General features: G+C 43.7%; 1 protein-coding gene across 2 annotated transcripts in view; it reads left to right on the top strand.

Moving 5' to 3' along the window:
• Positions 1 to 26126, top strand: part of si:ch211-1e14.1 (UPF0606 protein KIAA1549) — a 325462-nt gene that overhangs the window by 214995 nt on the left and 84341 nt on the right. For both annotated transcript variants that reach the window (XM_041215470.1, XM_041215469.1), the window contains exons 6-8: positions 12349 to 12535; positions 14782 to 14841; positions 16980 to 17125. In XM_041215470.1, the coding sequence (XP_041071404.1) occupies positions 12349 to 12535; positions 14782 to 14841; positions 16980 to 17125 (393 nt within the window). The remainder of the gene's footprint in view (positions 1 to 12348; positions 12536 to 14781; positions 14842 to 16979; positions 17126 to 26126) is intronic.

Raw genomic sequence — 26126 nt, 5'->3', positions numbered from 1 at the left:
ATTTGCAATGGAATGTGGCTCTGTGCACCAGTCTTTACTAAAAATGGGAGTTTTCCTCTCATATTTAGGTTTGAAATATCCTGGTTAGTAAAATGTAAATAGTAGGAAATAAAATTGGAACATGGGGAAAGAAAGTAGAAGATGATTGGTAGTCTCCTGCAACACAGTACAGTAAAATTTCTGTTATTTGGCATTCTACCAACTAGAATTCTCTATCATTTGGAATTCTGGGGTTGGGTCTGTCAGGTCTGTTTTTTGATTCGAAATGTCAAACTTGCCAGAGTTGTCAGCAGCCTGGCTTTGCTCTAGTCTCAGCCTCTCACTGTTCTGCAGCACTGTTCCCCCACTTTGCACTGTTCACTTGATTCGTGTGTTCCCACATATCTCGTGACACATGATCATCCTGGAGCTTTCTCATTGAATGAAAACATGGAACTCACCTTACATCTCAGTTAACTGGTATATTTGATTAACTGGCACCTCCCAATCCTGGAGAAGAGATAAGAGATTTTCCTGTATAAAGCATTGCAACATGGTAGGAAACATGACCGGTAAAAGCATTGCCGTTCCCATTTGATAATTATTTTAGAGTAGTTGGTAACTATACAATTACAGTGTTCAAACATCAAACACAAAAATCTGCTTGATGTATAATGCAGATTCACTTTTGGAGGGCTGCACCATCATAATTGTAGAAAGCTAATAGACTCAAAACTAGGTTTATTCAACAACAAACACGTTCTTCAAACATGCATCAGCTTTGCCAATAGAAATTACCTTGGACGACTTAGGATGACTCAACCTAGTTTCTGGCATTACTGAAAATGGTCCCTGATGTTCATCTTTCTGGAGAGGACCTGAGGAAATCTGACTGGCAAAGGGTACACATCACCTGGTGGAAAGATTTGGCCACTGTTGACATTTTAGAGAAGATATTCTGTTTCCTGGCTGTAAGAGCAGATATTGACACTGCAACTTATATTTGATTATTAGTTTTCTTTAACCTGGAGATATGGACTCATTCATAAGTGTGGCTTCACATAGATGGACTTCCTCTGGCACTTTGCCCAACTGGCCATTCTGCATGCATGAGATAAGACAGCAAGTTGTAGCTGGCTCTTCAAGCTTGTCGGGATGCTAACACCAAGGATGATCCTGTCCTGATTTAGAGTTCACGTAAGCTCATTTTCCAGCATGGAGCACTGGATAGCAAGCAGGGGCTCTGACTGGATTCAGAGACCAGTTGTAGCACATCACCTCTGAGCTCAGCCAGGAGGGATCTAGCTGGGGACCTGCTGATCAATATGACATAAGTTAACAGTGAGGGGAGGTTTTCCTGCAGTTTGATAGAAAGTTCTGAAATAGTGAACTTCAGATAGACAATATGCATATATTATCATGCCCCAAAGAAAATGGTTACCAGTAATTAAGATGAAGAGTATCACTGGATCCTCTTGATTTTTGATCTCATTTCAAGGACATGTGGTCTCGGCAGAGCAGCACAACACAGTATTGGGTCAGTTCACATGGATTTGTTGACAAAAAGTTTGGTCCCATCAAAGCTCATGTGATCTCCTCTTTATATTGGGTAAATAATTTAACTTTTTTAAACATCTTTTGAAAAACAAGGTGAAATTAGCTTAACTGGCTTATTTATTTGAATAGGTGTGCGAAGTAACCTGTCTGGCTTTTGGGATTGGGTCTCCATATGGTTAATTTAGTGAAGCACCTTTTATTTTCATTGATGCAATTCAGGAAAATTGCATATGAGTAATTCAGTGAAGAAAATATGAACACACCTAAGCAATTCTCTGGACTATTTATCCTATTCTGGAATTGGAAGAACTGAATCTGAACCACTACCTTTCCTGACATTCCACTACCAGATATGGGAATTGTTTATAATGTTTCCCCATCACGGGCTTAGACAAGAGGATGTAGAAGAACAAAGGTGGTCTCTGAGGAGATGAGACGTCAATCTTCACATGCCCATTGTTGTGTTGCCAACTATATTTGCTGACCATGCAGAGTCACTTGGCAATGACTAAGGAGAGCTGCTTCTGCAAACTTGGGTTAATCTAGGAGCCAAATGCAAAGTTGCACCATCTATCTCAAGAAGACTTGAAGCCAACCTCAGCTACAAGGATGACACTGTCAAAAGTCGTCAGGATCACCTCAATCTTGAGCTTTCATGCCTGTGTGTCTTACAAGGCACATCTGCAGTATCCATCAATTTGCTGCCCACTATGTTTCAAAGGGGTGACTGGTGCATTGTTCAGCTTGGCCAGCTCTTTCATCTCCTTTTTGCTGAATATCAACAAGAATGTGACAGGACTGACAGTTTTCTAAACTGTTGGATTTCATAAAGTATAGGAGGTTATTAATGGCACCATACAGTCACCTAGTCAATAGGCTGTTCTTCCTTTAGCACCACCATTTTCTCTCCAACATCTAAACATTTGGACCAAACTGTCTTTTTCAACCTCAAGTCCTTTACCATCTAGAGTGTGGGGTAGCTGAGCTGGCACTTAAAACCCATGACCACTATCATCTTGAAGGACAAGGGCAGCAGATGGATGGGAACACCACCATCCAGAAGTTCCCCTCCAAATCACTCACCATCCTGACTTCGAAATATATCACTGTTCCTTCACCGTCGCTGGGTCAAAATCCTAGAACTCCCTTCCTAACAGTACTGTGGGTGTACCACACCACATGGGCACAGCAGTTCAAGAAGGCAGCTCAAGGGCAACTAGGGATGGGCAATAAATGCTGGCCCAGCCAGCGAAGCCCACATCCCGTGAATGAATTTACAAAAAGCTTAGAACATGTTATGCATGATATTGACTTGCTTGGGTTCACTGGTATGCTATTGTCGTAGGTCATGCCAATCGAAGTGTTGGTCCTAAGAAAAATCAAACAGAGATGCACTTGGCTAAGTGATATAGCTGTGTGCAATGTCAGCTGACTGATATTTTTTGGGAAATCACATTGGGTTACAATGCATGGTGGAATCATAGAGAGGAAAATATCTCCTATTTAAAGCTGTCAGTGAGTAGGGGCACAGGGTGTGCAACTGCTTGCTGATACTTAACTTGAGCTTGAGAGAAGTCTTTGGCTTCACCTTTCTATACTTCCTTTATTCCCTTGCAGCTAGGGATGTCCAGGATAGTCTTAATGGGGTGGGGTGGGGAAGGGAAGCCTTCCTCCAGTTGGGACCTGTTCTCTCTTTATTATGAGCCATCTCCAGCAGTTGGAAATACACTGGGCCCCTGTTATAACACAGACCACTGTAGCACAGAACTCTGTATAATATGGGTCCATCTTGGACCTCAAAATTTTCATTTACAGAATCTCACAGTGCAGAAGAGGCCCTTCGGCCCATCGAGTGTGCACCAACACGTGAGAAACACCTGATCTACCTACCTAATCCCATTTACCAGCACTTGGCCCATAGCCTTGAATGTTATGACGTGCCAAGTGCTCATCCAGGTACTTTTTAAAGGATGTGAGGCAACCCACCTCCTCCACCCTCTCAGGCAGTGCATTCCAGACCGTCACCACCCTCTGGGTAAAAAACCAAGGTTCTATACAACTCTGACATGACCTCCCTACTTTTGTTATCTGTGCCTCGATTGATAAAGGCAAGTGTCCCATTTGCCTTTTTCACCACCCCACTAACATGCCCCTCCGCCTTCAGAGATCTATGGACACACACACCAAGGTCTCTTTGTTCCTCAGAACTTCCTAGTGTCATGCCATTCATTGAATACTTCTTTGTCAAATTACTCCTTCCAAAGTGTATCACCTCACACTTTTCAGGGTTAAATTCCATCTGCCACTTATCTGCCCATTTGACCATCCTGTCTATATCTTCCTGGAACCCAAGACATTCAACCTCGCTTTTAACCAGCCGGCCAATCTTTGTGTCATCTGCAACTTACTAATCCTACCCCCCACATAGTTACCAATGTCGTTTATATAAATGACAAATAATAGGGGACCCAACACAGATCCCCGTGTTACGCCACTGGACACTGGCTTCCAGTCACTAAAACATCCTTCTGTCATCACCCTATGTCTCCTACGACTAAGCCAATTTTGAAACCACCGTATCAAACTACTCTGTATCCCAAGATAAAAACAAAAATCTGCGGATGCTGGAAATCCAAAGCAAAAATAAAAATACCTGGAAAAACTCAGCAGGTCTGGCAGCATCTGCGGAGAGGAACACAGATAACGTTTCGAGTCTGAATTACTCTTCATCAGAAAAAATTAAATATACAAAAGAGGTGAAATATAAGCTGGTTTAAGGGAGGGCCCTAGAGCTGGTTAGAGGGTCAGTGATAGGTGGAGATAGCCAAAAGATGTCATAGACAAAAGGACAAAGAGGTGTTGATATTATCTAAGGAATGTGCTAATTAAAGGTAGAAAGCAGGATGAGCAAGGTACAGATAGCCCTAGAGGGGGTGGGGTGGGGTGAAGGAATTGAAGTAGGCTAAAAGGTAGAGATAAAACAATGGATGGAAATAGATTTAAAAATAATGGAAATAGGTGGGAAAAGAAAAATCTATATAAATTATTGGAAAAAAAGGGGGGGATCGGAAAGGGGGTGGGGATAGAGGAGAGAGTTCATGATCTAAAATTGTTGAACTCAATATTCAGTCCGGAAGGCTGTAAGGTGCCTAGTCGGAAGATGAGGTGCTGTTCCTCCAGTTTGCGTTGAGCTTCACTGGAACAATGCAGCAGGCCAAGGACAGATGTGGACATGAGAGCAGGGTAGAGTGTTGAAATGGCAAGCAACAGGGAGGTCTGGGTCATGCTTGCGGACAGACCAAAGGTGTTCTACAAAGCGGTCACCCAGTCTGCGTTTGGTCTCTCCAATGTAGAGGAAACCGCATTGGGAGCAATGAAAGCAGTAGACTAAATTGAGGGAAGTGCTAGTGAAATACTGCTTCACTTGAAAGGAGTGTTTGGGCCCTTGGACGGTGAGGAGAGGGGAAGTAAAGGGGCAGGTGTTGCACCTTCTGCGGTTGCATGGGAAAGTGCCGTGGGAGGGGGTTGAGGTGTAGGGGGTGATGGAGAAGTGGACCAGGGTGTCTCAGAGGGAACGATCCCTGCGGAATGCCGCCGGGGGGGAGGTGAAGGGAAGATGTGTTTGGTGGTGGCATCATGCTGGAGTTGGCGGAGGATGATCCTTTGAATGCGGAGGCTAGTGGGGTGATAAGCGGAGACTAGGGGGACCCTATCATGTTTCTGGGAGGGAGAGGAAGGTGTGAGGGCAGATGCGCGGGAGATGGGCCAGACACAGTTGAAGGCCCTGTCGACTACCGTGGGTGGAAAACCTTGGTTAAGGAAAAAGGAAGACATGTCAGAGGAACTGTTTTTGAAAGTGGCATCATCAGAACAGTTGTGACGGAGGTGAAGGAACTGAGAGAATGGGATGGAGTCCTTACAGGAAGCGGGGTGTGAGGAGCCGTAGTCGAGATAGCTGTGGGAGTTGGTAGGCTTGTAATGGATATTGGTGGACAGTCTCTCACCAGAAATTGAGACAGCGAGGTCAAGGAAGGGAAGTATCAGAGATGGACAATGTGAAAATGATGGAGGGGTGGAAATTGGAAGCAAATCTATAAATTTTTCCAGGTCTAGATGAGAGCATGAAGCAGCATCGAAGCAATCATCGATGTACCAGAGAAAGAGTTGTGAGAAGGGGCCAGAGTAGGACTGGAACAAGGAATGTTCCACATACCCCATAAAGAGACAAGCATAACTGGGGCCCATGCGTATACCCGTAGCCGCACCTTTTATTTGGAGGAAGTGAGAGGAGCTTAAGGAGAAATTGTTCAGTGTGAGAAGTTCAGCCAGACGGAGGAGAGTATTGGTGGATGGGGATTGTTCGGGCCTCTGAAGAAGTGGAGAGCCATCAGACCATCCCGGTGGGGGCTGGAGGTGTAGGGGGGTTGGACGTTCATGATGAAGAGGAGGCGGTTGGGGCCAGGGAACTGGAAATTGTTGGTATGATGTAGGGTGTCAGAGGAATCACGGATGTAGATGGGAAGGGACTGGACAAGGGGAAAGAGAATGGAGTCAAGATAGCAAGAAATGAGTTCCATGGGGCAGGAACAGGCTGACACGATCGGTCTGCCGGGACAGTCCTGTTTGTGGATTGTGGGTAGGAGGTAGAAGCGGGCCATCCGAGGTTGGGAGCCTATCAGATTGGAAGCTGTGGAAGGAAGATCTCCAGAGGAGATTAGGTCAGTAACAGTCCTGGAAACAATGGCTTGATGTTCAGTGGTGGGGTCATGGTCCAGGGGGAGGAAGGTGGAAGTGTCTGCGATTTGACGCTCAGCCTCTGCGAGGTAGAGGTCAGTGTGCCAGACAACAACAGCACCACCCTTGTCAGCAGGTTTCATGACAATGTCAGGGTTGGACCTGAGAGAACGGAGTGCAGCAAGTTCAGAGAGAGACAGGTTAGAGTAGGTGATCATTCCTTGTTCCAGTCCTACTCTGACCCCCTCCCAGAAGTCTTCCTCCGGTACATCGATGACTGCTTCGGTACTGCTTCATGCTCTCGTCTGGACCTGGAAAAACCTATTAATTTTGCTTCCAATTTCCATCCCTCCATCATTTTCACATGGTCCATCTCTGACACTTCCCTTCCCTTCCTTGACCTCTCTGTCTCAATTTCTGGTGAGAGACTGTCCACCAATATCCATTACAAGCCTACCGACTCCCACAGCTACCTCGACTACAGCTCCTCACACCCTGCTTCCTGTAAGGACTCCATCCCATTCTCTCAGTTCCTTCGCCTCTGTCACAACTGTTCTGATGATGCCACTTTCAAAAACAGTTCCTCTGACATCTCTTCCTTCTTTGTTAACTGAGGTTTTCCATCCACGGTGGTTGACAGGGCCCTCAACTGTGTCCGGCCCATCTCCCTCCCAGAAACATGATAGGGTCCCCCTTGTCCTCACTTATCATCTCACTAGCCTCCACGTTCAAAGGATCATCCTCCGCCAACTCCAGCATGATGCCAGCACCAAACACATCTTCCTTTCACCCCCCGGCGGCATTCTGCAGGGATCATTCCCTCTGGGACACCCTGGTCCACTCTTCCATCACCTCCTACACCTTAACCCCCTCCCACGGCACCTTCCCATGCAACCGCAGAAGGTGCAACACCTGCCCCTTTACTTCCCCTCTCCTCAACGTCCAAGGGCCCAAACACTCCTTTCAAGTGAAGCAGTATTTCACTAGCACTTCCCTCAATTTAATCTACTGCATTCGTTGCTTCCTATGCGGTTTCCTCTACATTGGAGAGACCGAACGCAGACTGGGTGACCGCTTTGTAGAACACCTTCGGTCTGTCCGCAAGCATGACCCAGACCTCCCTGTCGCATGCCATTTCAACATACCACCCTGCTCTCATGTCCACATGTCTGTCCTTGGCCTGCTGCATTGTTCCAGAGAAGCTCGACACACACTGGAGGAACAGCACCTCATCTTCCGACTAGGCACTTTACAGCCTTCCGGACTGAATATTGAGTTCAACAATTTTAGATCATGAACTCTCTCTTCCATCCCCACCACCTTTCTGATTCCCCCCCTTTTTTTCCAATAATTTATATAGATTTTTCTTTTCCTACCTATTTCCATTATTTTTAAATCTATTTCCATCCATTGTTTTATCTCTACCTTTTAGCCTATTTCGATTCCTTCCCCCCACCCCACCCCCAGTAGGGCTGTCTATACCTTGCTTGTCCTGCTTTCTACCCTTAGCAGATTCCTTAGATAACATCACCACCTTCAACACCTCTTTGTCCTTTTGTCTATGACATGTTTTGGCTATCTCCACCTATCACTGACCTTCTATCCAGCTCTACCCAAACCCACCCCCCCCACCCCCCTCAAAAACCAGTTTATATTTCACCTCTTTTGTATTTTTACTTAGTTCTGATGAAGAATCATTTAGATTCGAAACGTTAACTGTGTTCCTTTCCGCAGATGCTGCCAGACCTGCTGAGTTTTTCCAGGTGTTTTTATTTTTGTTTTACCCTGTACCCCATGTGCATTTTCCTTCTTTATAAATCTCCCTTGTGGGACCTTGTCAAAGGCTTTGCTGAAACCCATATAAACTACATCAACTGCACTACCCTCATCTACACACCTGGTCACCTCCTCCTCAAAAGATTCAGTCAGATTTGTTAGGCATGACCTCTCTTTGAGAATGCCATGCTGACTATCCCTGATCAAACCTTGCCTCTCCAAGTGGAGATAGATTCTCTCCTTCAGAAAATTCTCCAATAGCTTCCCTACCACTGACATGAGACTCACTGGTCTGTAGTTCCCTGGCTTGTCTCTATGACCCTTCTTAAATAGCGGAACCACATTTGCTGTTCTCCAGTCCTCTGGCACCTCCCCCGTGGCCAGAGAGGAATTAAAAATTTGTTTCAGAGCCCCTGCGATCCCTTCCCTTGCCTCCCTCAGCAGTCTGGGACACAAATCATCCGGACCTGGAGATTTGTCCACTTATAAGCCTGCCAACACCTCCAATACCTTGTCACTCCCTATATCAATTTGCTTAAGAACCTCGCAGTCTCTCTCCCCGAGTTTGATACCTTCATTTTCATTCTCTTGGGTGAAGACAGATGTGAAGTATTCATTCAAGACTCTAGTGATGCCATCTGGCTCAACCCATAGGTTGCCCCTTTGGGCCTTACTCTTTCCCTGGTTATCCTCTTCCCATTGATATACTTAGAGAATACCTTGGGATTTTCCCTACTTTTACCAGCCAGAGCTTTCTCATATCCCTTCTTTGCTCTCCTAATTGCTTTCTTAAGCTCCACCCTGCACTTTCTGTACTCCACTAATGCCTCCGTTGATTTGTTTCCCTTGTACCTGCTAAAAGCCTCTCTTTTCCTTCTCATCGTAAGCTGAATATCTCTGGTCATCCATGGTTCTCTGGGCTTGTTACTCCTTCCTATCACCCTAGAGGGAACATGTTGAGCCTGTACCCTCCCCATTTCCTTTTTGAATACCCCCCACTCCTCCTCTGTAGATTTCCCCGCAAGTAGCTGTTCCCAGGCTACCTTTATCCTGCCTTTATTTTACTAAAATCCACTCTCCCCCAATCCAAAACATGCTTTTGCAACTTATCTATTTCTTTGTCCATAACAAACTTATACTGTACCATGATGTAGTCACTATCGCTAAAATTTATCCTTTCAGAACGTATTTCCAACCTTTTCCGTGATGTGACAAATATTGTTGAAGTATAAGTACAAATGACAAACTTCCACTTCTGCGAGCCCTCTGACTTAAGGGATTAAAGTTTTCAGGAAAGGCCAAGAGCATTACAAATACAGGAAAATCTCTGTTATCCAGCATGCTCTGGGAATGGGAGGTGCCAGTTAATCAATTATGGCGTTCAACTGAGATGTAAAGTGAGTTCCGTGTTTCATCCAATAAGATAGCTGCAAGATGATCAGGTGGGTATGAATCAAGTAAGTGGTGCTGAGGGGCAATGGTACTGCAGAAGCTGATACTGGAGCGAAGACAAACCGCCACTAACTATTATCAATGTTTTTGACATTGCCAATCAAAAACAGATCTGACCCCAGAATTCTGGTTAATCGGGAACTCTAGTTGGTGGAATGCCAGATAACAGAAATTTTACTGTACATATTTTGGTTGAAAATTTTCAAGGAAGAATTGACATGGTTTAATTTATGATGATGTATATTGTTTGAACTGGAGGACTGACGACATCAGAAGAACCATGATTAGTGGAGTGACTGACCCAGCATATAAAGAAGCTGAAGTAATAATACCTGCAGTAGTGTTAGCTTGGTGAATTTATGCAGTGAGCAGCTGGGGCTGTTCCTTTTAAAAGGGAGGGGATTACACGGTGAGTTATTTATAATTGCAAAGGGATGAGACAGTGCAGATAGAATCAGACTGTTACTGGTAATTGAAAGGTTCATAACGAGAAACATGGATAAAAGATTAAATGCAAGAGATTTATGAGAGAGCAGCAGAACATTTTTTGGGGGGGGTAAAAAGTTGTGGAATGGAATCTTAAGATGCTTAGTTTAAGGATTACATACATCGTGAGCCCATGTTCATCTTAGGTGTCAACAGCTGGACATGCTTTCTGGAGTTGGGATTTGCAAGGAAGAGCATTTCACTATGGCAGCAATTTCAGACATAAGTCATAGGTGTACCATCCTTGTGGTATAGCTTTGTATCCTGAGCAATGATATATTGTATTGTTGCGTGAAAGCTTTAAAAGGATCTTCTGTGGGAAAGTTACCAGTTATATCCGACAGTGCATGCTTGGTGTAGGTACTTGCTGAAGCCAACTGTTGAGTGGCCTTAATCTATGCCTTTCCTCTGGTCTGTTGTCTTTCAGCATATTTTAAGCCACATCATCTGGGTGTTACAGAGAACAATCAGCTTTTTCCCACCAGGTGTGGGACGGTGATTTTGTAACGGTAATTAGGAAACCCGCAAATGTAACTCTTTCGAGTACAAACATGTTTCCATCTGTTTCAGATGAAGTTACATTGTTTCATAGTTTGCCATTGTGAGATTTGAACTCTTAATCTTGGGGTTACAAACCCAGTACCATAACCACTTGGCAATTTAGGCCAAGCCAACCCGCAAATGTATGAGCACCTCAAGGGCACCAATCGTAAATGTCTGTGTGCTGTTTGCTATTCCCTGTTGGATAACACTAATGCACAGCTGCATTCTCCTTCTATTGTTAAATTTAGATGGAAGCCTTTTAAATGAGTGCCCTTTGTTGGATGCCATCAGACTCATTATGACCCATATTATTAACCAGTGTGATATTCTAGTAAAATATATAACCTTGAGCACATCAGCTAGACTGACACTCCAATGTGGCAGTGCTGCATTGCTAGAGATGCTTTTCTCTGAATGAGATGTTAAACTCAGATTTCGTCTTGTTGTTCAGGTGAATGTTAAAGATCTCCAATTATCATGTGAAGACCTTCAGGGTTCTCTCCTGGCATTTCTCCTTCAACTAACATGACCAAACACTGATTAACTATTCAACTGTTTAAGTCATGTTTAAGGGGTCTTGCTGCTATAGAATAGGTGCTGGATTTACCACCAACTCTTTCAGGTGCCATTGCCCAAGAAACCGTGCATTTCCATTGGATTGGCCCATGATTATGCTTGGCAAAGTGCTGCAGTGGTTTGCTGTTGTCTCTGCAGTATGGCTGACCAGAAAACTTTCCTGCTCTTACCGCCTGCCATCAGGCTTATTGGAACACACCTTCCATGGCCATCAAGATGTGAAGTGGGACTTGGATCCAGAGCTTCTGGCCCAGAGGTAGGGATGCTGCCACTGCGCCATGAGACCTCCTTGCTAGATTTACCTACGTAACTTCTTTCAAAGCAATGGCAGTTGTCACTACTAACTACTCAGACTTATCCAACAGCCACCTGTGTTGCTATGAATGATGCTATTTGCCATTACTATAGCAATCAATTACAAAAAAGTTGGTTAGAATGTATGAAGCGCAGCTCCTGTTCTGGGCAGCTCAATAGCACTTGCCTTGCGTGTATCAATTTAAAGGTTCTGCTGATTTCTGGCAATGCCAAGTATGCAAGCAGTTTCAATCGCCTGTTCATACCTCATTGAGCTTTGATTATCTTGATGCTAAGATCCTGGATGCAACTGCTAACGATTAGGGGAGGCAGTTAGGAAGAAAGATTTCATCTTTATAAAAAAAAATATGTTGGTTACCTATCTTTTTTAGTTACATCCTCACTGCATGTAGTGGGCAGATAGAGTTAACACTAACATGTTGAAGCACGTGGAGCTGCAGATCAACATAAATGCAATCACATCTCTTTGCCTGTGTATGAATATCTTGTACAATACCTATCGTAGTCAAATCCTCGGTTGACGTTTGCTGCCTTTGCTCATACTTGGTGAATAATGGGCCATTTTGGTTGAGCAGAAGAGGGGCCTGTGGAATGAACCCCAGAACCAATCAGTACCTTCAGATGAGGAGAGGTGAAAATTGAGACAAAACCAGTGGCTGAGGGATAATGAAAATGAAGTTGGAATGGGATGCAAATATCAATTTTAAGCAACCTAATTGGATTGATTTGTGCTCAAAATAATTTCAATCATAAACCATAACTAGTCTAACAAGAAGTCTTTATAGATACCCAATAAGAAATAGGATGAATGAAGAAGTTATTCATCAAAGCCAGATTTAGAATGTTCAATACTTAATTTCCCAGCACTGCTGTAACACTCTGGTGTCCCTCTGATTTCTTGTTAATTTTATTTTGTCTCTTGTCATTCAGGTTATAAATGTTACCCATGCAGTGAAGAATTTTGGAGGATCACGGCAAGGCCCTGTAAATATAACCTTTGCTATCAATAGTCCGAGAGGCTTCCTGAATGGCTCTGATGTGAGCGACTTGCTAAGGATACTGAACCTGGTGGAATTTAGTTTTTATCTGGGATTTCCTGTACTAAAGACAGCCGAGCGTAAGTTCTCTTTATTTGCATATGGTTGTAACATTAATGCACACAGGATTCTCAAATAACTTAAAATGATTAAACGGGATCAGACATCTGGTTTATTTAGCTAATCTGGCAGGAGTGAAACTTCAAACCCATCTTTTCCAGGTGAACAACAGAAGCTGCCACATAAATGTATTTGGGCACTTGTAGAAGTTAAATTGATTTGGGGAACCCTGATGTATAATTGTGTTTAAGGAGACTTGAAAATAGAGCTTTTTTTAAAAAAAGGTGGGGAATGTCGGTACTTTCAAGTGTCCCTGAAATAATTGCACTCAAGAATTTCTCGGTTTGCCTGATTTGGAAGTGTACCAGTGCTGCAACTGTTATGCATTTGTACCAGAAGGTCAGGATTTGGGAGGATAGTACTGATCCAGGAGAACGCACTCAGTTACAGGGATTGATCTGATTGATACAAACTGGGATTCTAGACGGAAGTCACGCCCAGACTAAAGTGAAGGTAGCACTTTTCGGCGGTGGCGGGGAGAGCAGAATGAAGGATCAGGGCTTCAAGTGGGCTATAGATATATGTTTCATTTGTAATATATTTCTCTTATGTTCTACCTGTAAATGAGCCCTCCATTTTTACACTTTAGCATGTGTCTCAGCACACGCCATCTGGTAATGTCGTTGCATAGGGTCTAACAGAATAGTTGGTTTCTTCACTGGAATTGTCTCAAGCTATATTGTGTTACGCTAGCCATCAAGCATCAAAGAATAAGCACTCCAATGACATAGGCTATTAATATATTATATATATATCGGCTTATTAACAATAAAATTGAACAGTAACAGAGGTCAGGACAGCTGGTCTCATTTAATTGTAGAACTTTTCACACGCCACTTTCAGTGAAAAATTACTACAGGATACAACACTCTTCCCCTAACAATACGGAACCTCAGCTGGTATCTCTGTCTCAAACTTATACAAGAGTTTTAGTCTACCCTCAATGGACCCATTAGAAATGATGACTTCGGAGTAGGATATTGCACATAACCCATATTTCCCTCTTTAGCGCTCCTAAGGCCACATGTAATTGCTGCCAGTTGAACTTCAAAGATTTTGAGGAAGCTGTCTCAAGTTCTCCACCCCTTTTTGATTCTTTTAAAAAGTAGATTCAGATAAAGGAAATCAAGTAAGGGAATTTCACAAGCAAATAGAGCTGTCACTCAGAGGGAGATGCCTGGCCTCCAGCTAAAAGCTGACAGTGTTTCAGTATAATAATCACTGCAGGTGGATCCAAAGAAATCCTTACAGGGAGTCAACACCAACAACTTTCCAATTGTAAATGTCAACATACTAAAGCATGTCTGGTTGCAGCAGCCTGTAGCCAAGTCATTTATTAAGAACAGCACATTAATTTAATAAGTGCACATCCAGTACAAAAGTACTACAGGACCCAACACTACCTTCCTAACAATACTGAACCTGGGCCAGTATCAAACTCTAACCATGAAATTATCATAAAAAAGAGAAAAAAATGAAGAGGGCATTTCATTTTGTGTCTCTGCGTGGGCAGTTTCTCAGATTACACATTTAAGAAGCGTGTTTTACGCTGTTGAATCGGATAATTTGGCTATAAAAGCCTAACTCACAACTGTGGGTTGGTCTTAGCGAATCTGGTATTGATGGGAGTGGGTTCACCTTGATGGCTTCATATAGTTCCAGTGGCAGTTTCCAGCATAAGAAGCAAGAGCAGGCAAAAACTTGAAAATATGTGCAAGTGAACATTGTTCAGATCTATACTCCTACATAATTGTGTGAGAGCAGTTCTCGGTGGCTCCTGCTCTCTGCTTCAGGCTTCAACAAGATGATCATCCATTCCTTTTTGCTGTTTGGCTTAGATTCCTGGTTCTGGTAGCAGCTGGAGACCCCTGCTTGTCATATAGATGTGTGGTCATGTGCTGAATACGAGACTTCAGCTTTGGCTGTCATACTCCTCTGGTTAACACATTATCTGTACTCCACTGAGCTTGCATATTATTAATGTCTGAGGTGCCAACAAGACATTGATGCCCATAGAACTTTACCTCATCTTCTCACCTTTGGGAAGGAGGGGGGGACATTGGCAGAGAAATTCATGATAAAACTCTGTGATCTGCTGTTGGTTTAATGCCTATGTTGGGATGTATACAGGTATAATTTGCTTAAGGTGTACTTGACTTGGAATATTCAGTTGTATGCTAACATCTATGCTTTAAATTTTTTACAGCCATCTATTACCCTGAACTTAACCGGTCACACCTGCTGAAGGCTTCCTGGATAAAGACAGGTACATTTCTTGGACCCAAGCTATCTGCACACCTGCACTTAGTCCAAAAAATTTGAAAAAATTGACTTTCTTTGATTTAGAAGACCATTACAATAAATGTAAAAATCTGCATTATCTACTTCAGTGTTGATGCACCATTTCAAGTGTCCTGGCCACCTAAGCTCCAACATGCGATGGTTCTTAAGCATAAAAGCTAATACATACCTTTGTTTTTCTGCTTTCCTTTTTTCTAAGAAATTAATTCCTTGATTGACATTGATGCCATCGGACCAGATCTCTTGCACAAGTGGCCATTACTCATGTGCCAGCCTTGATTGGGGGCATGGAAAGACAGTTCATTACAGCTGAGACTGATCCTGCCCTTGAAAAAAAAATTTGCATTTCTGTAGTGCCTCTCATGATCTCAGGATGTCCTAAATTGCTGTATAGCTAATTAAGTTCATTTGAAATGTAATTTCTGTTGCAATACAGGCAAAAGATCTGCGCACAAACTTATAGGGTTTGCTCTACACTCCTCAAGAGTGGAAACTGTGATTCATGTTGTCTTCCTTAATTCTGAGCGCTAAGAGCCATTGTAATGTCACAGCTGAGATCAGCTAACTCAGCACAGACTGGAATTTGGACCTTCTGCCTCTGCGGCTCAGCTGTTCATTAAATAGACCTCCTGAGCAATGGGGAGAGGCATGCACACATGTTTGTTGGATTTTTAAAAAAATACAACTTCACACAAAATCCTGAAGCTTATAAACAAATAACTTATCAGTAAAAAGTGGGAGTGCACAGTACTTTCGGCATCTATGAGAAGAAACGACAGGCAATATCTCAGGTTGATTTTGTCGGGAATCTTGCCCATAGTTCAAATGATTAATTTGTGTGAAACAGTTGGTCCCAGTTCTATTTCTCACCATCTAGCTTTCTGCCTGTGGCAGAAATCATCTTCCAGACAACAGAAGTGCTTACTACAAGGTGCCCATCAAACTTCACAAAGTAGATAGAAAGAAAAGAGTTGTTAATTTGTTTCACCTATTTCTGACATGGACCTGTCTACAAATTGAGCCTGTGAACACAGCAACCCATCCTGTGGGGAAATAGGCAAATTCTGAAGGCTGTGTAGTAATAGACCATGAGGCTGATCTCCAACTTTAGGAGATTGAGCTGTGAGCAAAGATTAGAAAATGGGACTCTTCAGCCTTGAAAGGAGGAAACTGAGAGTTGAACTTAAAAATATATACTGTTTTGTAAATGGTACAGAACAGAGAAATGAACTGCTACATTACTCCAATCCACTTTGCTATCTGTAGAGAAATGGTGTGCAGGTTCAAATTTGTGAAAGGGGGCAGAACTGATTTTAAAGAAGGATTTATTCATATAAAGAGCAGTTAGCACCTTGGTATGGTCTTGCAGGTATGATTGTAGAATGGCTGTGGTTTTGCCAACACACTACGTACACAGTTGTACCATTTTACTCTGTGACGTCATTGTGAGCTCCAGAGATCAGAATCAAAACCAAAAATAAGTTGAGCTGACTTTCCAAAACAAATAAAATGCATGCAGTTTAACAGAAATAAGTTTCCAAAAACAGCTTGACACAAAGTTAAATGTGAGCCAGAAATAAGGCTCATGTACCGCTTTCCCCTCGATCCCCAACTCAGTTCAATGCACTTTGCTTGTCACAGCAGTTATATACACAGCCTGCGTCATTCAGGGTTTTTTAAACTCTGCTTATATAATCAGGAAGGGAAAACAACGTCCTGTGTTTTAATATTCCCCTCCCCTCTATCAGATTTTTTTTAAAGACGGGTTTTACTAGCACTGTCTCTCCAGTCAGTGACATAATTGGTTCTCTGTGCACGCATGGACAAATGTGCATGTGTAGTTGGGTTGCGGTGGCCACCTTGCATTGGCAGGAGACACAATGTTGTAGAAAACCTTAATCTTTCAAGATGGCTGGACATGCAATTGGGAGGAGGTGCTGTAAGTTTTTCTGGATAATGAGCGGCTTCCTTATTCTGTATTTTGCAACTTTCAAATATAATGCTACTTATGTACCACAACCATCTGGTCAAATGTAATTTCTTTTTATGAATAATAGCCTTTTAAATTAAATATTTCATGGTGGCTATGATTTCTCTGTTCAGTACTTCTAGGTGTGCACGACAACCACATACAGGACAAAACCTTCCAAGCTGAACTTGAACGAAAACTAGCCCAGCTTATCAGTGAAGCAGCTGGATCAGGAAGACGTCAGAAGAGAGCCAGCACCTTGGGGAATAACACTGTCCAGGTAGCCAATGTCTTACAAATGGCAATGATATTGTGCAGCCATTTGATTTCTTTATCCTCCAGACCTCTGCAACTGAGAAGCAGCCAAATTGGTTTGTACCAGCTACTATCGTCTGTTCTGTTATTCAGAAAGTAACACGAGGCATTGGATACAGTAGGAAAGGGTGTGTCTGTGAGCAGGATATTTGATGTTCAGAAGAAATGACCAGCCATGATTTAATTGAATGGCAGAATAGGCTAGAGGGGCTCAATGGGCTATGTTTCTACGTTGGGTCATCTATCCAAGTCTGTGCATATCGGCTTGACATGGTGAACTATCTCACTGCATCAACTTTTGTACTAACTCAATAGTGGTAGTAAATTTTGATGGCCTTCTCAGCACCTTTAGGTTAAAAATTCAGCCCAACATTGTAATTTCAAACTCTAGTGTCCGTTCATTCAGTTTCCAAATAAAATGTTATTTAACTATTTGATTTCTATAGGATAGTAAGCACGTGGAACAGGTTTATTAATCATGAACTATTACTTCACAAAAACAGATATTATCAGGCTTTTCTCCATATGAGCCACCAGTGTGATATCAGCCTCCTGTTTACTCCACGTACCAGATGGATGCTTAATTCTAGCTGTCAACACCTTTACTCAGCAGTTCCCAAACTGTGGATCTTGACATCAAATGGGGTTGCAAAGACAGTGGATGGGGTAGGGAGCTCCCCTTTCTCTACTGCGCCCCGTACCAAGGTTCAGGTGGTGTTCAGTCCTTCCCTTGCCATGCTCATCCCTGCCGTCTCTCTGAGTCGATGAGGAGAGTCCTGCCCTGTGCCAACACCATGAACAACAAGTTCAACATACAAGCCATTGATTCTCCTCCCCCACTTCATCCTTCTCCCATTCAAGAATTTCTACTGGATCTGAACTCTGCATTGATGGCCTGGACCCTAGGACCTTGTTTTCTTCTTCACAAGGCTATCTTAAAAAGCTGTGTGCAGGGGGACTCACTAACTCAGGACTGCTTGCTCCTTGGCCCATATTGGAACCTGGTGTGCACTAAGAGATAGGAATGTGGATTAACAAAACAGATTGTTCTGAAAAAATTGACTGGGGCCTTAGGAGGAGTCATTTCTTAACATTGGTGTATATTTGTTGGTGACAGAAGATGTGGGGATGGTGCTGGTTGGTGGGGGGAGTGCTAATGATCTTATTACAAGATCCAGTCTGAAAGCAGACAGCATAAGTTACAGCTTTCCTCTTAGCGTCAGTTTTACTCCAGTAGTGTGGGGGAGTGAAGTTCACAAGAATAACAAGCTTTAATTAAAAGTATGTTAGGAAAATATAAAATTCTTAATGAGGCATAGCTGGCAGGCACATCAGAAGCATCATGGGGTTGGAATCAGCCACACACCAGCTTGGGCTGGGCCTCAAGCTGTCAGAGCAACCATGCCTCCCCAGTTGAGTCGCACTGGCTGGCTGACCTGTGTGCTGTCTGGAGGGAGAGGAGTTGATTACAGTATGTTTGTTGAAGGGGTGGGGTGGTTGGTGGCTGAAACCTACATGAGTACATAAAATAATATTTTTACAAAGTACTTGAAAAACAACTATATGATATATTAAATGTTGGTTTCTAATATGCAAACTTTAACAATTTTTTTTGTTGGCGTACAGGGTCATGTAAATTTTCAAGTGTCAAAATGGGGTCATGTTGGAAAATAGTTTGGGAAGCATTGCCTTTACTAAGTCAATACGTGCCAACAAAGGGGACTGAGGGAACAGACATGATGGGTCGAATAACGACCTCCTGTGCTGTAAATTTTCTGTGTTCTTATGTGTCTGTGTTTCTGAAAGATTCATAGAACTGTTTCATTCACATGGAAAGTACAGCGATCATGAGTTAGGTACTATGGAAGGAGCAGCCTTGAGCACCATGGTCTTTTCTAAATCCAACATTCCTTATGTTTTTAAAACAAAAGGTTTCTGTTCCAGGTGATATTTTATGATAGTAATAAATGAGCAACAAATCTACTGGCATTCCAATTCTCGTAACAATTTGGGAATCCTGTTTCACCCAATGTCAAAAGGATCACTTGCATAGTAACCCTCTGCTTTGCATCACCCCCTTCCCCCATGAGAGCCCTCATGTTTGTTTATTATTAGCTTGCTTTAAATACTCTATAAGCCACTTTAGTTTCCTTCTACAACTTTCTCTCCTTCCAAATTTGCAGTCACTCCCCTGGTTCTGCAGCCAAGTGGCCATTTCTGAGCGAATCCAGATAACAAGTGCAGCAGTGGGGATCAGAAATGAGAACCCTGACTGGAATATTCCTGTCCTGCACCAGCCCAATGATGTTAAGGGCAGTTAAAATGGACAAACTGTTGAAATGAGATTGGTAAAGTCAGCATGGACCGCAGCAGGCAACTTTAGACTTTCTGTTCTGTGTGATTCAGTGCAACAGCAAACAGGGCTTTGGGGGCCTCAGTTGAAATTGTTTTTCGCCATATGTGTAATGAGTGAATACAGTGGTCTATTTGTGATTTGTCTTCATTCAGAAGTGGTAATAGTGATAATTGGGAGATCACTCAGCAGCAATCATTTACACTGGCATAGCCTTTTCTAAAATTCATCCTTGGGATGCATGCATTGCTGGTCATTGCGTTTATTGCCCATCCCTAATTGCCTTGTGGAGGTGGTGGTGAGCAGGCTCCTTGAATTGCTGCAGTTTAGATGGTGTAGGCACACTTGCTGTGCTGTTAGGGATGGGGTTCCAGATTTTTGACCTGGAGACAGCAAAGGAATGGCAATATGTTTCTAAGTCCGCATGGTTTGTGGCTTGGAGGGGAACTTGCAGGTGGTGGTGTTTGCTTGCATCTGCTGCCCTTTCACTTCTAGGTGCTGGAGTTCACAGATTTGGAAGGTGCTATTAAAGGATCCTTAGTGAGTTGCTGCAGTAAATGGTACACACTGTGCCACTATGTGCTGGTAGTGGAGAGAGTGGTCGTTTAAGCTGGTGAATGTGGTGCTGATCAAATGGGCTGCTTTGTCTTGGATGGTCTCAAGCTTCTTGAATGATGTAGGAGCTGCAATTATCCAGGCAAGTGGAGAGTATTCCATCACACTCCTGACTTGAGCCTTGCAGATGATGGACAGATTTTGGGGAGTCAGGAGGTGAGTTACTCACTGCAGAATTCTCAACCTCTGACCTGCTCTTGTAGCCACGTATCTGTGGCTGGTCCAGTTCAGTTTCTAGTCAATAGTCACCCCAGGATGTTGTTGGTGGGAGATTCAACCATTGAAGGTCAAGGGGAGATGGTCAGATTCTCTTGTTGGAGATAGTTACTGCCTGGGAATTGTGTAGTGTTAATGTTGCTTGCCTTTTATCAGCCCAAGCTTGAATGTTAGCCAGGATTTGTTGCGTGTGGGTACAAACAGCTTCAGTATCTAATGTGTTGTGAACACTCTGCAATCATCAACAATTGTCCCCTCTCCTGACCTTATGTTGGATAGAAGATTATTTATAATGTAGTTGAAGATGGTTGGGCCTAGGACACTACCCTGAGGATCTTCTACAGTGATGCCCTGCGGCTGACACGGCTGCCAACAGCCAACTTTTGTACTTGGTATGACTCCAACCAGTAGAGTTTTCCCCTGATACCCATTGACTTGATTTTTCTAGGGCTCCTTGATGCCTCTCCTTTAACATACAGTCAGCTATGGCTCATTTGGTAGCACTCTTGCCTCTGAGTCAGAAAGTTGTAGGGCCAAATCTCACTCCAGAGTTCCTGAGGAGGGAATGGAGGTGGCTGTGTCAGAACTATGTCTGCAAGCTGTGGGTAGCTTGTTAAACTAATTATTAAGGCCAATGATCAGAAACTAACTGGAACTTTCCAGTCAGCGTGTTGTCTCCCCCATGGTGTCTGGAGACCAGAAGATGACTGGCGATGATTTCCTGGTGTTGAGAGCTGGCCTCTATCTTGAGGAGCCCTCTCTCTCCCTTACCTGCATCGGCAGGCTGCTACTCCTTTTGGTCTTCCAGCATCAGGGATCCATGCATGCCTTCTGGTCATTAGTTGGCCATTCCTATGAAAGTAGTGTTAGTTGACTGTTTCCAACATACGGCTCGGTTGGTACCTGGATTTGATCCTAACATCGGGGCCCTGAGCCAAAACAAAAATGAGGACAGAAATCTCAGCTGACATTCCATTGCAGTGCTGAGTGAGTGCTTCGCTGTTGGGGTACCAAGACTCCAAACTGGGGCCCTGTCTGTCCCTTCAGGTGACTGTAAGAAATCCCATGGCATTGTTTTGAAGAGCAAGAGAGTTCTCCCCAGTGTCATGACAACTAATTATCTGTTAATGTGTTGTTCATTGTCACATGTGGGAGCTTGCTAAATGCAAATTGGCTGCCACATTTCCTGCAAAATAACAATGACTACCCTTAATGTATAAAAACAAGAAAATGAAAACAAAAAAACTGCGGATGCTGGAAATCCAAAACAAAAAATGAAAAATACCTGGAAAAACTCAGCAGGTCTGGCAGCATCGGCGGAGAAGAGTACAGTTGACGTTTCGAGTGCTCATGACCCTTCAACAGAACTAAGTAAAAATAGGAGAGGGGTGAAATATAAGCTGGTTTTGGGGGGGGGTGGTGTTTGTTGGGACATGCAAGCAGGAAACACTGCTTGCTTGTCCCAAAAACCACCTCCCCCTGCCAACCTTCTCTCTTTCCCCCCTTAAACCAGCTTATATTTCACCCCTCTCCTATTTTTACTTAGTTCTATTGAAGGGACATGAGGACTCGAAACGTCAACTGTACTCTTCTCCGCCGATGCTGCCAGACCTGCTGAGTTTTTCCAGGTATTTTTTGTTTTGGACTACCCTAAATGTACTTCATTGGCTTTAGAGAGGTTTGAAATGTCCTGAAGTTGTGAAAGGCACCATGTAAATGCAAATATTTTTTGGAGAAATGTCCAACAGCACAGATCAGAAGTCATCAACCTTCACACGTTCCGTTTGAGTGCACAAGTTTAAACATCTCATTCTCTTTTGACTTGACAAATCAATAATTAATGCACAACACAGAATCTACCTTGCTAACTGGGAAATTTCCAGTTTTGACACATCTTCATTTACATGCAAAATTCATACAAAATACAATACATACAAAAAAATGTTCAGACATTTTTGTCTTCAACTACAAATTCTCAGACTTTTCTGGCTTCAGCCACTCATTTCGCTGGTTTATTGTGTAAAACAATGTGGAAGTATCAGAAGTGGGGCGAAAGCATCTGCCAAATGGAAAACACTTCATTTTTCCTGTGTGACACGGGGCTGCTGAACCCTTCTGCTTGGCTGTGGAGATCATTTGACAATTCTCCCTTGCAAGGCTGGGTGTGAGAATGACTGTTGATGGAAGAAACATCACTGGCTGCTCAGATGCTGCAAAATCAGGGTAATCATTCTGCAACCAATCACTGTCAGAGGCGTCCCAGTCACACCTCTCCTTTGCGACACTGGGCAGAATCATCCCAGATTTGCACGAAGTGCGGTAGCAGGCGATAAAACTATGTTTTACCCGCTAGCCGCAATGGCGGGCTTTCACGCTGTATCGTCCCAAACCCCTCCGCAAAAGTTACGCATTCCCGGGAACCACGCTATTTCGATGGCGGGCTAGCGCTAATTCACCTGCCGCACCATCACCTCACTGTTTCATCATGCCGGGTGCCATATTTAAAGTCCAGACCTGTGCACACACCTCAGTGCTTACAGTCCAGGGCTACTGCAGGGAACATGTCCACGAAAGGCAAAAGGACTGCAGCTTCCAAGTTTAGTGACGCGTCACTGGAGTGCCTTTTGGATACCGTGGAGGCCTGCCGGGATGTCCTCTACCCCCACTCTGACCGCAGGATGGGCAGTGGCATGACCAACCAGGCTTGGGAGGAGGTGGCAGTGGTGATCAGTGCCAATGCTGCACAGAAGAGATTGGCCATCTAATGCAGATCGAGGATGAATGATCTCACCTGTGCAGCCAGGGTATGGCCGCCGTCTCATCAGTCTAAACTCTTACACTCAAGCCCATCACACATTCACTGGCATCTGACTCACTGCCAGCTCAAGGGACATCACCACCCCTTCTCTCTCACATACCCTCACATGTCCGTCTGGCCTCATCTCCTCCGGAGATTGATTTCTCAGCCCTCACTATCTTGAGGCCATTTGCACAGATCAACATGTGCCCCCACACACATCCAGGGCTACCCTCCATCCCCACTTCATCTCTCGTCCTGCATCCTCTTCCCTTGCCTGAGGCCGTTTCTTCCCCTTCACCAAGCAAGCCCTAGCCCTGCATCCATTGAAAAGCCACCTACCTATGGCTGATCTGGGAGGTAGAGGTGTGCCATGAGCTCCCCTAAAAGTGACGTGTTGCTGCCTGTGAAGCCTGGTGTTGATGACTGTAATTGTTGGCCGAAGCAACATAGGCAAACAAACCTTGAAATCCCAAGGAAAGTGTAGCCTGCCAGGTGCATGTCGCTTATGTGCCGTTGCAAAACACATCCGCGTGTTTTCCCGCTGGCCGAGGTGGACGATCCAGTGGGGGATGGACGATTCCGGTGGGCTGGCCTAATAGTGATATGCAGGTGTATTACAATAAGGTTCCTGACGTCCAATGGCAGAACATGTGGCCCGCCATCTGCGGGCTGAGCAGACGATTGCAAACTGGTTTCATGCTGTGGTGAAACCGATTGTGCCCAATTGCCTGCTCACGCCACAGAACACGCCCGATGTCATTGGACACGGAAAAACCCAGCCACTGCACACGACAGTCTGACAACTTCATGACCCGATTATTTCCTCCCAACTTTATAGCATGTATGACAAATGGAAGCAGCTTACAAAGACAGAGCTGCTCCTCCAATTACAGATCCTGTTTCTCCTACTTGTGCGCTGGCCTGAAATGCTTCTGATAACCTGCAGTAATGTACAGCTAAGGAGCCCCCTAAAAGAAGCGCTGTTCTGTGGATCTCCCCTGCAAATAGGTCCCTCAAGAAATGAACCTTTACTTATAGGTCATTTGCAAAACCCTAACAGACCTTGTTATTACTTAGTTTAAAAAGTGGAATACAGAAACCTTCAAGACGGGAAGGAACAATTGTAACGCCAGTTCGAAAAATACTCTACACTAAACTACGCCTTGCTCTCTCTCTGAGCTAGACATCAATACCCTGATGATTCTGCAAGTGCTTTTCTTTCCTCATTCAGTGCGGTCCATAGATTCGCTAGCTTTTGTGTAAATGAGTTGCACCTGAATTCTCTGGCCTTTGCTTGAGCCTGTGCCCCCTAATCTAAGAGTTTAATCATGTTAAATGTATAATTAGCATTCAAGTTTTCCTGTAACTTTTAGGGTTATCAGTGCTTCTGAAATATCTACTTTCTATTTTTGCAGGCTCAGCTCATAACTTTAGTACTGAAACCCAGGCATCAGTTTAGTGGGAAAATTCTACTAAAATTATTATTTTTTTAAATTTTAAGTGTTTGGCCAAATTAGCACCCACAAAATATATATTTTTAATCTTGTTTCAAGTCAGTTTGATGTAGAGAACATCACATTGTATGCTCCCTCTGGAACCCCTTTCCTACTGTTATCCTAGTGTTGACAGATATTGGAGAGAAAGCTTATGAAAGGGAGTGATGGGAATTCACTGAATGCTCTGGTTAGTTTTATTTTCTTACCCTTTACCTTGAGTTCGAATGCCTGAATTTACTCACGTTTTATTGCCATGCTTTGCAGGAAGAAAACTTCCTTTTATGTTCACTTCAAGTAGCTATAAGAAGAGGCTGGAATAAGCAGATGCTGAACTGAAGTGGACTTGCCTATGATTTTCTGTTTCAGTGTAGCATTCCCTTGATTCTGTTCTCCTTCCCCACCGCCATCTAGCTTATTTGAGGTTCATTCAATCCTGTTGGCATATCATTTGTCAAATAGACTTGTGTTCACAGATTAGATTACAGGTCAGAAAATATCATCCTATTTGAGGAGAAAATGTTTTCCACATTTAATTGAATTTACATATTTAAGTGTTAATTGAACTAAAATTGCCTCAGTGTATTTTATTTTTAAAATTATTCTCTACATAGAAGTTAGAAGGAACCAGGGCCTGGGAGAGGGAGGTGCTCAAGGTGCAAAACACGGGGGGACCATGGGGGCCCCAGGCTCATTGTTGTAAATGGAGTTCTTGTCATTGTCCAGACTGGGCAGCCAGAGCCTCAGACTTGAAAGACAGGCTCTTTTGAAAAAAAAATTGCAACTGTCAGATTTGACAGTCCCAACTTGTTTAAAGTCAGTCAACCACATAGCCGCCCAAAGGTGTCTCCTGCATTCAGCAACTGTCAAAGCCTCCATCACTGCAGGTTATCAGAAGCATTTCAGGCCAGCGCACAAGTAGGAGAAACAGGGTCTGTAACTGGAGGATCACCAGAAGTGGGAAAGACAGAGCTGCTCCTCCAATTACAGACCCTGTTTCTCCTACTTGTGTGCTGGCCTGAAATGCTTCTGATAACCTGCAGTGATGGACAGCTAAGGAGCCCCCTAATAGAAGCGCCATTCTGTGGATCTCCCCTGCAAACAGCAGTGAGCTTTGGCAGACACTCTGGTCCCTCAAGAAATGAACCTTTGCATGCTTAGTCTTACTGAAAACAGGAGAATCGGACATTGAAAATTGACTCCTAACTGGCAGGATAAAAGTATTTCCTTTAATGGCAGTTATCAAGAATCCTAAATAAATTAGTTTGGACAGTTCAGACTCGGTGCTTAGTGGGCACTCTGCCGCAGCACCCCACACAATGTGAGATAATTGGTAAATTTCACAAAAGGTGATCTGTAAAGATGCGTGGGCATGAATTTTCCTGTCGGCGTGCGGGGGCAGGCCCGACATGTCAACATGTAAAATGACGCGCAATGACAACGGGCGTGTGTCTCGATGTCATCGAGATATTTCATTCAGCGGGGGCGT

Source organism: Carcharodon carcharias, chromosome 21 (assembly GCF_017639515.1).
Source record: "Carcharodon carcharias isolate sCarCar2 chromosome 21, sCarCar2.pri, whole genome shotgun sequence".
NCBI classification, from domain to species: domain Eukaryota; kingdom Metazoa; phylum Chordata; class Chondrichthyes; order Lamniformes; family Lamnidae; genus Carcharodon; species Carcharodon carcharias.
Note: the sequence above shows the minus strand (reverse complement) of the source record. Positions and strands in the feature narration are given on the sequence as shown.